This window comes from Geosmithia morbida (genome assembly GCF_012550715.1).
Source record: "Geosmithia morbida isolate 1262 chromosome Unknown scaffold_0, whole genome shotgun sequence".
Classification (NCBI taxonomy): domain Eukaryota; kingdom Fungi; phylum Ascomycota; class Sordariomycetes; order Hypocreales; family Bionectriaceae; genus Geosmithia; species Geosmithia morbida.
The window spans coordinates 288,654-301,086 of record NW_023336187.1 but is presented as its reverse complement, the minus strand read 5'-3'; the positions used below and the strand labels follow the sequence as shown (position 1 = coordinate 301,086).

The 12,433-nt window shown below is 56.4% G+C and overlaps 6 protein-coding genes across 6 annotated transcripts; 4 read left to right on the top strand and 2 right to left on the bottom strand.

Moving 5' to 3' along the window:
- Positions 1-1,170: 1,170 nt before the first annotated feature.
- GMORB2_0096 (uncharacterized protein) lies at positions 1,171-2,044 on the top strand (the record flags this gene model as incomplete). Its single annotated transcript, XM_035462082.1, has 2 exons — positions 1,171-1,471; positions 1,629-2,044. The coding sequence occupies 2 exons, from the start codon at positions 1,171-1,173 to the stop codon at positions 2,042-2,044; spliced, it is 717 nt and encodes a 238-aa protein (XP_035325012.1).
- Positions 2,045-2,658: 614 nt separating this feature from the next.
- On the bottom strand, positions 2,659-3,479 carry GMORB2_0095 (centromere-localized protein 2; the record flags this gene model as incomplete). The annotated part of the gene is made up of 2 exons (XM_035462081.1): positions 2,659-2,886; positions 3,198-3,479. 2 exons carry the CDS (start codon positions 3,477-3,479, stop codon positions 2,659-2,661), a joined length of 510 nt encoding a protein of 169 aa, XP_035325011.1.
- A 699-nt stretch (positions 3,480-4,178) lies between these two features.
- Positions 4,179-7,862, bottom strand: GMORB2_0094 (L-2-aminoadipate reductase; the record flags this gene model as incomplete). Its single annotated transcript, XM_035462080.1, has 2 exons — positions 4,179-7,478; positions 7,578-7,862. 2 exons carry the CDS (start codon positions 7,860-7,862, stop codon positions 4,179-4,181), a joined length of 3,585 nt encoding a protein of 1,194 aa, XP_035325010.1.
- A 1,173-nt stretch (positions 7,863-9,035) lies between these two features.
- GMORB2_0093 (mortality factor 4-like protein 1) lies at positions 9,036-9,588 on the top strand (the record flags this gene model as incomplete). Its single annotated transcript, XM_035462079.1, has 2 exons — positions 9,036-9,428; positions 9,580-9,588. 2 exons carry the CDS (start codon positions 9,036-9,038, stop codon positions 9,586-9,588), a joined length of 402 nt encoding a protein of 133 aa, XP_035325009.1.
- A 416-nt stretch (positions 9,589-10,004) lies between these two features.
- Positions 10,005-11,135, top strand: GMORB2_0092 (uncharacterized protein; the record flags this gene model as incomplete). Its single annotated transcript, XM_035462078.1, has 2 exons — positions 10,005-10,635; positions 11,119-11,135. 2 exons carry the CDS (start codon positions 10,005-10,007, stop codon positions 11,133-11,135), a joined length of 648 nt encoding a protein of 215 aa, XP_035325008.1.
- Positions 11,136-11,142: 7 nt separating this feature from the next.
- Positions 11,143-11,870, top strand: GMORB2_0091 (mortality factor 4-like protein 1; the record flags this gene model as incomplete). Its single annotated transcript, XM_035462077.1, has 3 exons — positions 11,143-11,390; positions 11,504-11,625; positions 11,698-11,870. 3 exons carry the CDS (start codon positions 11,143-11,145, stop codon positions 11,868-11,870), a joined length of 543 nt encoding a protein of 180 aa, XP_035325007.1.
- Positions 11,871-12,433: the final 563 nt, after the last annotated feature.

Sequence of the window (12,433 nt, the reverse complement as noted above, 5' to 3'; positions counted from 1 at the left end):
TTGACCCCTGGGGTGTTTTCGGAGCGGGGCCCCTCCCCCCCCCCCCCCCCCCCCCCCGTTATAGGGGCCCGACACCTAACATTCGAAGCTGTGCGTCTGCCCCGGCGGAATGGTTGGTAAGGCATACAAGATCATTGTAGAGAGAGGTGAGGATAGTCCAACAAGATACATCCTTTGACGGCTCCCAGGCCGAGATGCTCAATACGCTGCGGCTGCAAGTCGACGTCCCCAATTCCCGACCTCGACCTCCCCTCCCAAGCGATGCGCAGATAGGGAGCATACATGGGCATGCACCAGGCATCACCACAGCCGACTGGCGTGTTTTGTTGGTCCCCTGTGGATCCTGGACGTCGTCGCAACAAACCCGATGGAGACTGGCAAGGAGGAATGCACAACAAAGTCGAGCTGACAGCCAACAAAAGAAATATGACTGGTTCCGTCCTGGATGATCCGTTCGAGAGATGTGATGATGCTGCTACGCGTACGAGTACGGGCAGACACAGGGTCTGATCTACCCGCCCATTATTACCCTCACATTCCCATCCATCTGTAGGGATGGACAGTACATGATGCGATACAGGCGGTTGTAATCTGTACAGATACTCCGTATATGAAGAACCCTAGAGCCGAGATTTCCCAGCAAGCGGAATATTGCTCTGTACGGGCATGGCACGTACTCACACCTACCAGGTATTGCCATTACCTCGAAGCCTGTAGCCCGTAGCCTGTAGCCTGTAGGTACTGATACTTGCTGGAGTCTAGCACTGGTACTAGTGGTAGCAGGTAAGCTCCCTCTCCCCAGTCGGTCCCTATCCCTCCATATCCTCTCTCCTCTTCTCATCAACTCCGCTTATTATTACTATTACTCTACATTTCTTCACACACCCTTCTCTCCCTCCCTCTCTCCCTCTCTCCCTCCCCTCCCTCCCTCTCCTCTTCGGACGGATCATCCTTATATCGTGTTCTTGCCATCATTCCTTCTCTCTCTCTCTCTCGGGGGTGTTTCTCTTCTCTCTTCTAGTTACACTTATTCTCCAATTGTACGTCCCCGATCCCTCCCTCTGTCCTCTTAGCATCACAGCTATCGACTAGCCTATCCTCTCTCTCTCTCTCTCTCTCCAATTTCTTTTCTATTTATTCATTGCCGTACAGCTTTCACCCTCCGCGACGATGCGCTTCTCCCTGTCCACCGCCGTCGCGGCTCTGCCCGCCCTGGCCGCCGCCCAGGAGAGCCCTCTGGAGCAGTACCAGGCCCAGTTCCAGAACTTCGTCAGCAACTTTGGCTCGTACGTTCCCAGCCCGGCCCGTCATGACGCCGCCGCCGCCCACGCCGCCAAGACTGGACCCATGAAACTCCACGTCCTCACCCTCGACACCTGGAAGGACACGCTGTATGAGCCCGTCCAGGCCGGAGCCACCACGCCCGAGGAGTGGTGGGTCTTTACCACCGGTGGGAACAAGACTTGCTTCGGTATGTTCCACCTCCCCCGCCTGTCTTCTTACCCGATGAATCCCATCCCACTTACCCTCGCGGCCGCTGGGGGCGGGGAGGGGATGGAAAGCTTCGATTGTACCTACCGTACCCCGTCATATATAGATGTGATACTGACCTCGGAAAAAAAAAACAGGCCAATGTGGAAGGGCTGAGCTCGCCTTCAACGAGACGGCAACCAGGTTCGCCGCCCAGCCCACCCCCCACCCTCACATGGGCCTCCTCAACTGCGAAGACCAGCCGATCCTCTGCAACGCATGGTCCGCCGGCGTCGGCTCCATCTGGGCCTTTGACATGCTCCCCGAGCCCGCCCCCGTCAACATCTACAAGAAGCGCCTCAACCTGACGTCCGTCACCTCGGACGACATCGCCGCCCTCCAGGGCAACAGGGACCAGTTCGTCCTGCTCGAGTCCTTCTGGCACCCCTTCAACGGCAAGGCCGCCGAGCTGGGCGTCGCCGTCCCCCTCGCCTACACCCTCTGGCTCTTCAACCTCCTCCCCAACTGGGCCTTTATGCTCGCCATTTCCATGTTCAGCCGTACCATGGTGTAAGTCTTCTCTCCTTCATCTTCTCCCCCCCTTCTTCTCCGTCTCTGACCACGATGCAGCTCCCGTCGCATCGAGCCCCAGCGTCCTGCTCAGTAAGAGCCCATCGCTCTTACCAATATTTCTCGACAGAGAAAAACGAACTGATCAGAACGGAACGTCCTTATATGATGACTTGGTAGGGAGGGGGGTGTTATGGGGGGGGGGGGGGGAGAGAAAGAAAAAAAACAGGGAATGATGAGCTGATGGGATTGGGGAGGTTTCTTCTTATTCTTCTCTTTTTCTTTCCATCATGTCTGCGACTTTGAACTAGTGACTTTTTTTGGGTCGCAACGCAATACCAGCAACGCGATCATTAATGTGTGTATGTATGTGTAGCCACGAGAAGAGTTTGTACGTCCAGTTTTCTGTTTCTCCGAGGGCATCTGTAATATGCAGGCACTGAACAGGTTGTCTGCAAGGACTGGAGTGATGCATGTCGAAGAGAGAGTTTTGCAGCAGTACGGTTGCACGCTGTGAAAGAACAGGCTCAGAAACGATCAGACAAGAAAAAAGAAAAAGAAAAAAAAGGAAACGAAGTCGTGGCAGCATGGATAAACGAATGCTGCATGTGTGGTCGATCAAGCCTTCCCCCTACACGTCTCGCTCAGGGTACCCAGAGCATCGACAACATCAGAACTGACGTTCCCATCTGCGAACCTGCCGTACCGCAAATCGCTCAGACCCCCGATGGTCTGGGCAATCTCCTCCCTCAGCGTAGCCTCCTCGTCCTGCAACCTCGCCATCTCCGCCTCCACCGCGTCCGCCGCCCCCTCGAGTTCCACGACGATGGAGTCGAGGTTGTGTTTCTGTTCCTTGGCACCAGATATATTTCCAAATAGCTGTACCACATGGTTTGTTAGACAAAATTTTTTTTAAAAAAAAAATCATTCCTCCTATTTTTTTTCCTCCCCTCTCTCTTCTCCTTTCCTCTTTCTTCTTCTTCTTCTCCTCATCTTGGAGAAAAAGAAATGAAAGAAGAGATGAAGATCAAGAAGAGAGAGAGAGAGAGAGAGAGAGAGAGTAGAAAAAAAAAGGAAAGGGGGGGGGGGAAAGAAGAGAGAAACTCCAATGAGTGGGAGTGCAAGTATGAGAGACTTACTGCCCTCTCCATATCAACCTCGCCATCAGGTTCATCATCCCTCTCTGCCTCCCTCCTTGCCCGGATAATCTCCCTCTTCATGGCCTGGCCCCGCACCACCTCGGCCTCGATGGCGGCGCGAACCTCGTCCAGCAGCCGCTCACGCTGCGACACCAGATCCTTCCACAGGGCCCGGACGGCGGGCGAGTCCCGCTGCGGGGGGGGGAAGCGCTCCGCGAAGGCGTCGTACGTCAGGATGGCGTCTAGGGAGGCCGGTCGGATGAGGTAGCTTGTCAGGACCTGGGCTTCCGTAGGGGCCATGACCTCTTTTTTTCTTCTTCTTCTTCTTCTTGTTCTCTCGCTCTGTTTTTTTCGGGGTTGGTTGGTTGGTTGATTTGCTTTTCGGTTTTGCTCTGGTTTGCTCTGGTTTGCTCTGGTTTTGCTCTGGTTTTGCTTGGTTTTCGCTTGCTCTGTTTTCTGCCCTTGTCCCTGACTACCCGTTCTTCTTCCCCCCCCTTCTTCTTCTGTCCTTTTGAGATACTCTTTTATTTTATTTTACTATCGTGTCGTTCGTGTCGTCTTGTGGGGGCGGTGCGTAGTTGGTTGTATTGTTGAGGTGATGGCGGGGTGACGCGCCGCGCTACGACAACGCGCGTATCTTGCTACGTAATAAGTGCTATACAGATCTGTACTAATAAACTTGGTCGTATTACCTGTATCCGTTACTCGTAGAATTTGTAACGTCTAGAATCCCGAGGGTGGGGTGGGGGATATGAGTCCATTGTAACTTCTCTAATTTTTTTTTTAAAACACCTCCTACCTTTATACCAGATTACATCGCTTTTCCATCTCATCTACCACTCCGTTCTTCTTCTTCTCGGATATCTCTTTTCTTTTCTTTCTTGCTTTCTTTCTTTTTTTTTTTTTTTTTTTTTTTTTTTTTTTTTTTTTTTTTTTTTTTTTTTTTTTTTTTTTTTTTTTTTTTTGATTTCTTTCCGAAAAAGAAAAAAAAAAACCCCTCTACTGGGCAACACCACCTCCGCGACCACCCACCGACCCGGCGGCGTCGAGCTGCGCCTGCGAGAGGTGCAGCTCGGGTAGAGCCCTGCCCCGACCGGTGGGCCAGCCGATGAATCTCGTCTCAGCCAGATACCTCAGGTACCTGCCGACGTCCTCGCGACCGATTCCGTAGCCGGCGCTCTCGTCGACCCCCGTCCAGTTCTCGGCGTCGTCCTTGAGCACGGCCACGGCGTTCTGGTCGTCGAGCTCGGGCGCGCGCGTCGTGGCCGGCAGGTCGTTGACGCAGAAGTGGTACAGCGGCATCAGGGCGTGCTGCTCCTGGTCCTTCTCCTGGGGGCCCGCCGAGACGTAGTTCTCCAGTTCGGCCTTCCAGCTGTCGTAGGCCACCTCGGGCACCTTGTAGCCGTAGTACTCGAGCAGCGAGAGGTACTCGTTCATGCGGAGCCGGGGGTGGCCCGTGACGTGGACGACGTGGACGCCTCCCTGCGACTCGGGCCGCGGCGCCAGCGGGTTCAGCGTGGCCGCCACCACGACCCGCGCCACGTGGTTGACCGGCACGGCGTTGACCGTGTTGATGATGCGCGGCCGCGCCCCGAGCTGCACGCAGCCCTTGAGCATGCGGATCAGGAAGTCATCCGTGTTGCACACACCCGTCTCCGAGTCGCCCAGGATGTAGCCGGGACGGATGACGGATCCCCGGAGACCGCGGCGGCCGGCCTCGCGCACAATCTGCTCAGACACCCACTTGGTCTGGCCGTAGCCCGTGCCCAGACCCGTGCGGCTGCCCATCAAGTCGTCGTCCTCGGTCACGGCGCTCTGGCCTGTGCTGGTCGCGTGGTCCGACAGCTTGACGTAGTGGTCCGTGTCGAGGACGCTGGTCGAGCTGACAAACGTGAACAGCTTCGGCTTGCCCTCGTTGCAGAGCCTGATGGCGTCCACCGTCGAGTTGACGTTGGCCGCCACCATGTCCTGGTACCGCTTGACCCAGTGCACCGTCGCGCCGTTGTGGATCACCATGTCGACGTCGCGCGCCAGCTCCTGCCACGAGGCGTCGTCGATGCCCAGCTGCGGGCTCGCCAGGTCGCCGACGACGGCGCTCAGACGTCCGGCCCACTCGTCGCGCCAGAGACCGTAGCCCTCAAGCGAGCGCCGGAGACGCTGGAGGCCGGCTGTCTTGTCCTTGACTCCGCGCACGTGCGCCACCAGCTGCAGCGACCGGCTCGTGCGGTCCAGGATGTCCCGGATCAAGTATGCACCCAGGAAACCTGTAGCTCCCGTCAGGAAGACGGTCGGCTCGGACCGGGCGCGGATGGTCGACGGGTCGGCTGACTGGTAGCTGGCGGGCATCTTCTTGACCAGGTCGTCGAGGGCGCGAGCGTAGAGAGGATTCCTGGCCTCCCCCTCGGCCTCGGCGTCGGCCTCGGCGTCGCCGGCGCCGCTGACCTTCTTGTCGACGTAGGCGCTGAAGCCAGCCAGGCTGGGGTTCTCGTACAACGCGTTGATGGACACGTCGACGCCCGTCGACTTGCGAACCACCAGGAGCATCTGCTGGGCCAGCAGCGAGTGGCCTCCCAGGTCGAAGAAGTCGTTCTGGGGGGTGACCGTCTTGGCGTTGACACCGGGGATCAGCTCGGCCCACTGCGTCGCGACGGTCCTCTCCGTCTCCGTCATCGACTCCCAACGCTTGATGTCCTCGTCGGAAGCATCCTCGGTCTGCTCGGCAATGTCGGGGAAGGGCAGGTTGGGCTTGTCGACCTTGCCGTTGGGATTCAGCGGCAGCTTGTCCAGCACAATGTACCGGCTAGGCACGGCGTAGATGGGCAGGCGGTCCTTGAGGTGGTCGCGCACCTCGGTCTGCATGCGTCTGAAGCGCTTGAAGTAGACCTTTGCCGGGCCAATATCGGTGCCGGCGTCCTCGACGTCCTCGAGGCCATTGGAGGCGAGGAACCTGGGCCACTCGTTAAGCTCGGGCACGATGTAGCTGACCAGGGTAGGCTCTTCGTTCCTGTCGCGCCTGACAAGCGTCTTGCAGTCGCGGATCAGGGGGCTCTGGTTCAGGTTGCTGTCAATGTCGTTGAGCTCGATGCGGAAGCCTCGGATCTTGACCTGGTCGTCGGCACGGCCGACACATTCGACGTCGCCGGAGTCGAGGTAACGTCCCAGGTCGCCGGTGCGGTACAGCCTGTCGCGCGGGCCCTTGTAGTATTTCCTCCACGGCTCGCTCTTGTCGGCCTTCTTGTCGGCCTCGACCCACTTCTGATTGTCGACGAACCAGTTGTTGAGGAACTTGGTCTCGCTGAGGGCAGGGTCGCCGCGGTAGCCCTCGGCGAGGCCGGCAGCACGGACGTAGATTTCGCCAATCTCGCCGACGCCGCAGAGCTTCTTGTTGTCCTGACGGTCGATGACGAGGAGCTGGACGTCCTGCATACCCTTCCCGGCGGGGATGGCGTCCTTGAACTTGTCCATGGCCTTGGGGTCCTTGCTGCGGCTAGGGATCTCGAAGAAGCTGACGCTACGCTGGGACTCGGTGGAACCGTACATGTTTGTGATCCAGACGTTGGCAGCCAGGCGCTGCAGGCTGCGGCAGTCCCTGGTGGTGAGAACGTCACCGACGAAGAAGGCGCGGTCAAGTTCGGGGAACTCGGCGCTGGCGCCGCCGACGAGGATCTGGCCCATGGCTGGGGTCAGGTGGGTTACGGTGGGCTTGTGCTCGCGGAACCACTCGGCCAGCTTCTCGTGCTGTATGTCCTCCCTGGAGGGGACGAGCAGCTGGGCGCCGAGGAAGAGGGGCGTGAAGATGTCGCGCTGGACCGGGTCGTGAGCGATACCGGAGAGCAGGGTGAACCTGCTCTCCGACGTAAGGTTGAACCTCTCGGACATCCAGGGAAAGTACCTGGTCAGGCTGTAGTGGCGACCCAGGACACCCTTGGGGCGGCCCTCGCTGCCAGAGGTGAAGGACAGGGTGGGGTTGCTGTCCGGGCCGACAAGGACGTCGGGAATGGCCGAAGCCTTGGGCCTGGCGTCGGCAAAGATGTCGCGTCCGCCAATGTCGCCGCCGGAGAGGGAGCCGTCGTCGGCGATCCTCAGCGAGGGCACCTCGGTCTTGAGCCTGAGCTCCTCGTCGATGTAGCGGCGGACCAGGGGCGCCAGAGGACCGGCCTCGTCGGTGGCGCGGGCAATGTTGATGAGGGCGCAGGGCTGAGAGACCTCGAGGTAGATTTGCTCGCGCCTATGAGAGTGCAGTGGGTGGAGGTTGCTCATGGTGGCACCGAAGGCCTGCGGGCGGGGGGGGCCCGAGGCCTGGGGGGGGGGGGGGGGGGGGGGGGGGGGGGAAGGTAGGTGTTAGAGAGAGAGGTTACGGCATTGGTGCGTTACGCGACGGGAGGGAAACCATCGTACCAGTGTACCCATGACGGCGACGACGAGGTCAACAGAGCGGTGGGCCCAGATCATGACGACATCGCCATTCCTGACGCCTGAGTCGACGAGGTGGTGAGCGAGGATGTTGGCGGCCTCGTAGATCTGACGGTATGTGAAGCGACGCTCGGGAGACTCTGACGACTTGGTCTCGACAACGCATGTGCGGTCGGGGTTGGCCTGAGCCTGCTTGGAGAAGTGATGCTGGATAGATCCGACGTATCCAGACCAGTCAAGGTCGGATGTGGGATCCGGTAATTGCGCCATGTTCAGCGGTGGTCCGGCTTGACGGCGACGGACCTTGGTGAAGGAGGGTGAATGAGGGGTTGTCGTGGGGGGGGGACAAGACTCGATGGTGGTGACAACTGATGAGTGATGATTTGAGGTTTGCTATGGAGAAGGAAATCCTGGAGAACCGGGAGTCCTTGAGAGTATCTTTCCGTCCCAAAACTCCTCGTTTTTTTTTTTTTTACGACTCGCCAAATTATTGGTGACGAGCTCGAAAAGAAAGGACGGATCGAGGAGGGGTGCGTTGATGCGAAAATGCGAAGGAAAAAAAGAAAAAAAAAAAACTGGTGCGAGATCGGAATCCCCCACCAAAGAGTCAAAGAGCGTCAGTCGCTGCCCGCCATTTGCCATTTTGGTGGTGTGTGTGGAGCAATTCCTTCTACGATTAATCCGTACGGATACCGATATTCTATTATTACTGCTGGTAACAGATTACTCCATACGTAGTGATAAAGCACTGGGGAGTACAATCATCATCCAATGTGCCCATCGGCAGTTCAATGAAACCTCGTGAGATTTCCCAAGTCATTGAGGATTATATCGGTAGTATTCAACCGCTCTCAGTGGTATTGTTTCCAGTGCATTTCATCACAGCACAAGCACCGCCGTACAAGATGCGGTGCTTCCCTGCTCTCCCTCGTACCGCAGTCAGTGAATCGTGACGCCTGATTGGTAGAGGCCTCTCAGGGCCCAGCTTGGGTGAGAGAGAGATTCCACCTCCACATATGCAAGAGAAGGAGAGAGAGCTGTCTACCTCCGTCTCGTCATCATCGATTCCGTGAAGCAGCGACACGCTGTTCATTGCCTTCTCAGACAAGTTTCCATCCTCCACCGATACTGCTGCACTCAACCATTCCTCTTGCGCGTCGTCCGCCTCACCACAGGTGAAGGTGAGAGAGAGAGAGAGAGAGAGAGAGAGAGAGAGGGAGGGAGAGAGAAGAGAGGGACGTCCGGACACTCATCGCGATCGAGGCGCCATCAAGTCGCGTCGTCAAGGGAAATCTCACCGCCCAACTTCAGGACGCGCCCGCGCATCACCCGTCACGCCGGAATCCATCGTCAGGACTTGGCCTGGGGAACGGAAAGGCTGGAGAAGGGGAAAAGGAACGCGTCCCGGAATTTTTTCTCCCACACATCGCTAACCTGCCCGTCATGCCTCCCGCTCGTCAACAGCAGCCTCAGTTCCAGAAGGACGAGAAGGTCCTCTGCTTCCACATGGATATGCTCTACGAGGCCAAGGTTACCGACGTCCAGCCATCAGGTACCGACGGATTCCGCTACAAGGTTCACTACAAGGGGTGGAAGAACACCTGGGATGACTGGGTCCTCGTCGACCGCATCAGACCCCTGGATGACGAGCACAGGGCCCTCGCCAGCCAGCTGCACGCTCAGCTCAAGAATAGTATGCAGAAGACGGCAAAGCAGCCCAAGAAGGCTCTCAAGACCGGCGCCACCGACTCGGCCCGCGGTAGCGAGGAGAGGGCCTCGTCGGCTGCACAGGGAGGACGCGGTGGTCGCAGGGGAAAGGATTGGGAGCTTGAGCAGGTAAGCAGAACATTACCCCTCCCTCCTTTCCTCCTCAGCAGACACGCTCAGTCTCGTCATCGTCTTCTACACTCCTTCTTCTTCTGGGTGATGCCTTATTTCTCTCTACGTATTCTTCTTTACTTCGCATGTTTGTCATCAACGGATGAAGTATATTTAGCCACGGCTTACGATGCCATGTTGGCGAAATAGACGTCAGCCGTCTCATCACGCTACTCCATCCATACAGCAGGCTCCCTCCTTCTCCCCCTATATCCATCTCCAACCTCGGGACCAAGTGGTTCAGGGCTCTCACGGATCATGCGCCACACTGGAGGGCTCATGGCAACTGGGAATCACTCTGGCGGAACTCTGCGGATGGATGGGTATATAAGCATGCCCCTCGCTTCGACGTGAAGCCCCCGTCCTTCTTGTCTGCTCACCGTCGCATCTCTCTCTCCCTGGCTCGTCCGCTGCCCATCTTTCGTTCTCGCCATCCATTCTTCTTCGATTCCGACCACTGTCCAAGCATCACAGCTGTTTCCTGTCTCGAAAATAACTACCACGGCTGCTTCTTCGTCCGTCAATCAGTCAAGCATGGCTCGTCGTCCGGTTCGGATCCCAGAGCGCTTTCGTGTTCTGGAACCCCTGCCACCCCCGCGGGCCCATTGTTGTCAGGTGTTTCCGGAATCCAACGTTCGAGATGCTCCTGACGATGTCCCCTCCGGACCTCCCTTCCTCAATCCTCCCAGCCCAGCTTCCAAGCGCAGAACTCCGCAGCTCTCCAGGGTGAAGATGATCCGGACCCGCATGGATTCCCGTCCTACTCGCAACCTCCACTACGTTTCAAAAACTGGAATCCTATCACAGGGGTCGGCCGGAGACCTGCGTGCTCCTGAGAAGAAGCGGAAGAGACAGCCGGCATCGCCGCCGGTTACTAGACGCCACTATACCGGGACGGGCCTCCGGAGAAGGACGGAGGCACTCGTTCGCCTCTCTTCCAACCATGAGGACGAGGGCGTGGATCCCCAGATCTACCCGCCTGCCTCCCCTAGGAACGGCTCGTCTGAACCGCCCGCGCTTCCGCAATTCGATACGTCCATCTATGCTCGCCCCCCCCTTCCATGGGGCCCCCCAGACGGCGATGGCGCTTCGTCACCCGTGCAATTCAACCCACCCACCTATCCCCGTCCTCCCTTCACACAGGGGCCCCCCGACGGAGACGGCCGTCTGTCACTCGCGCAGTCAGATCATCGCGTCTCCCTTCAGGTTGTCCACGACGAGGTGTCCGAGAAGAGATGCTCATCCCTACCAACCCCAACCACCGCCTCTCCGGTTCGGCTTGAGACTCCCTGTCGTGAGGAGAGAGAGAGGCCGGTGAAGAGGATGAAGAGCAGCGCTGCACCTCGATCCAGATCAAACAGGAACTCGGATAATCCCTCCTCAACCTTGGCCCACTCCACCAATCCGGCTCCAATTACCCCTCCAGTGGAGGAACAAGAGCAGCAGCAGAAGAAGAAGGAGACGAAGAAGACGCAGATGACGCAGATGACGCAGATGATGCAGATGACACAGATGACGAGGCGTCCTTTGCCCCGTCAAAGAATCACAGCCTAGCTCACAGTGGGCCGTGGTCTTTTTTTCTCCCCATCTGTTTCTTCTTCAATTGGCGAACCTGGCCACCTTGCTAATCACGGGGACAAAACTTCAGGAGGATGCTTTCCATAACAAGCCCATGATCAACCTCCCCATCCCCGACCACCTCCAAGCAATGCTAGTTGACGACTGGGAGAACATCACCAAGAACAATCAGCTCGTCCCTCTCCCCCACGAGAAGCCCGTCTCCAAGATTCTCGACGACTACCTCAGCTACGAGAAGCCCAGCCGGCCCGAGGGATCCGCCAGTCTCGATATTCTGGAAGAGGTCATGGCCGGGTTTCGCGAGTATTTTGAAAAGTCCCTCAGCAGGATTCTGCTCTACCGGTACTCCCCCCTTTATGTTTACTTTTTCTTTCAACTTTCCTTCGTTTAACCCCCCTCTTCGTCTGTTTACTTTTTTTTTTTGACTGTTTCAACTTGGCTAATAATACATTTAGATTTGAGCGGAACCAGTACATGGACGTTCGCAAGCTATGGGACACTGCATCGGATAGCAAGGCGACAGAGTATAAAAATGTCTGCGACGTCTACGGTGCCGAGCACCTCGCCCGTCTAATTGGTCAGTCCGCCCATCACTCTCGAGATCGAAAGGGTCGGTAGAGAGGAGATTTACTAACAAGCACGATCGCAGTCTCCCTTCCTGAACTCTTGGCCCAGACAAACATGGATCAACAGTCCGTCACTCGTCTCAGGGAGGAGATTGGCAAGTTCACTATGTGGCTCAGCAAGAACTCGGAGACGTACTTTGTCAACGAATACGAGACTCCTTCGCAGGAGTATATTGATAAGGCGAGGAGTTATTAAGCTGTTCTGAGCGAAAAAGAAAAGAAAAAAGAGTGTTTCTTTTACCAGAAAAAAAAATTGAAGGGCTGTTTGTGTGCGTGTGAGGATATACGATTGGAATTGGAATTTGGGTAAACCGTCATTTGCTATCGGCATGGGCTCTTTACCATGACTGTGAATTTTGTAATATTTTTCTTTTTACCGTTTTCCTGTATTTTGTATTTTCCGTATCAATCGTTGGGAATAATAATATGGCGTTGCCATTGAGGCAGAAGCTGCCCTTTTTTCGTCACATGCTGATTTCCATTGCACCGTGCTTTCCCTCCAAGTGATGCTGTGATGTCCAGAACGCATGGCTTCGTTTCGTTCAAAGATGTGAAATGCTGGCAATTGCAAATAGTACTAGGTATACATTGTGTATCATTACAGTATTCTCCCCTTCCAACCCACCTCTTCTTCCCCTTCTATTCCGTAATAGTCGTACAAATTCTCTCTTCCTCCTTTACCGTTGAGTTCTCCATTCTCTCATCACCTTTCCTCCCTCTTATATATATATATATATATATATATATATATATATATAT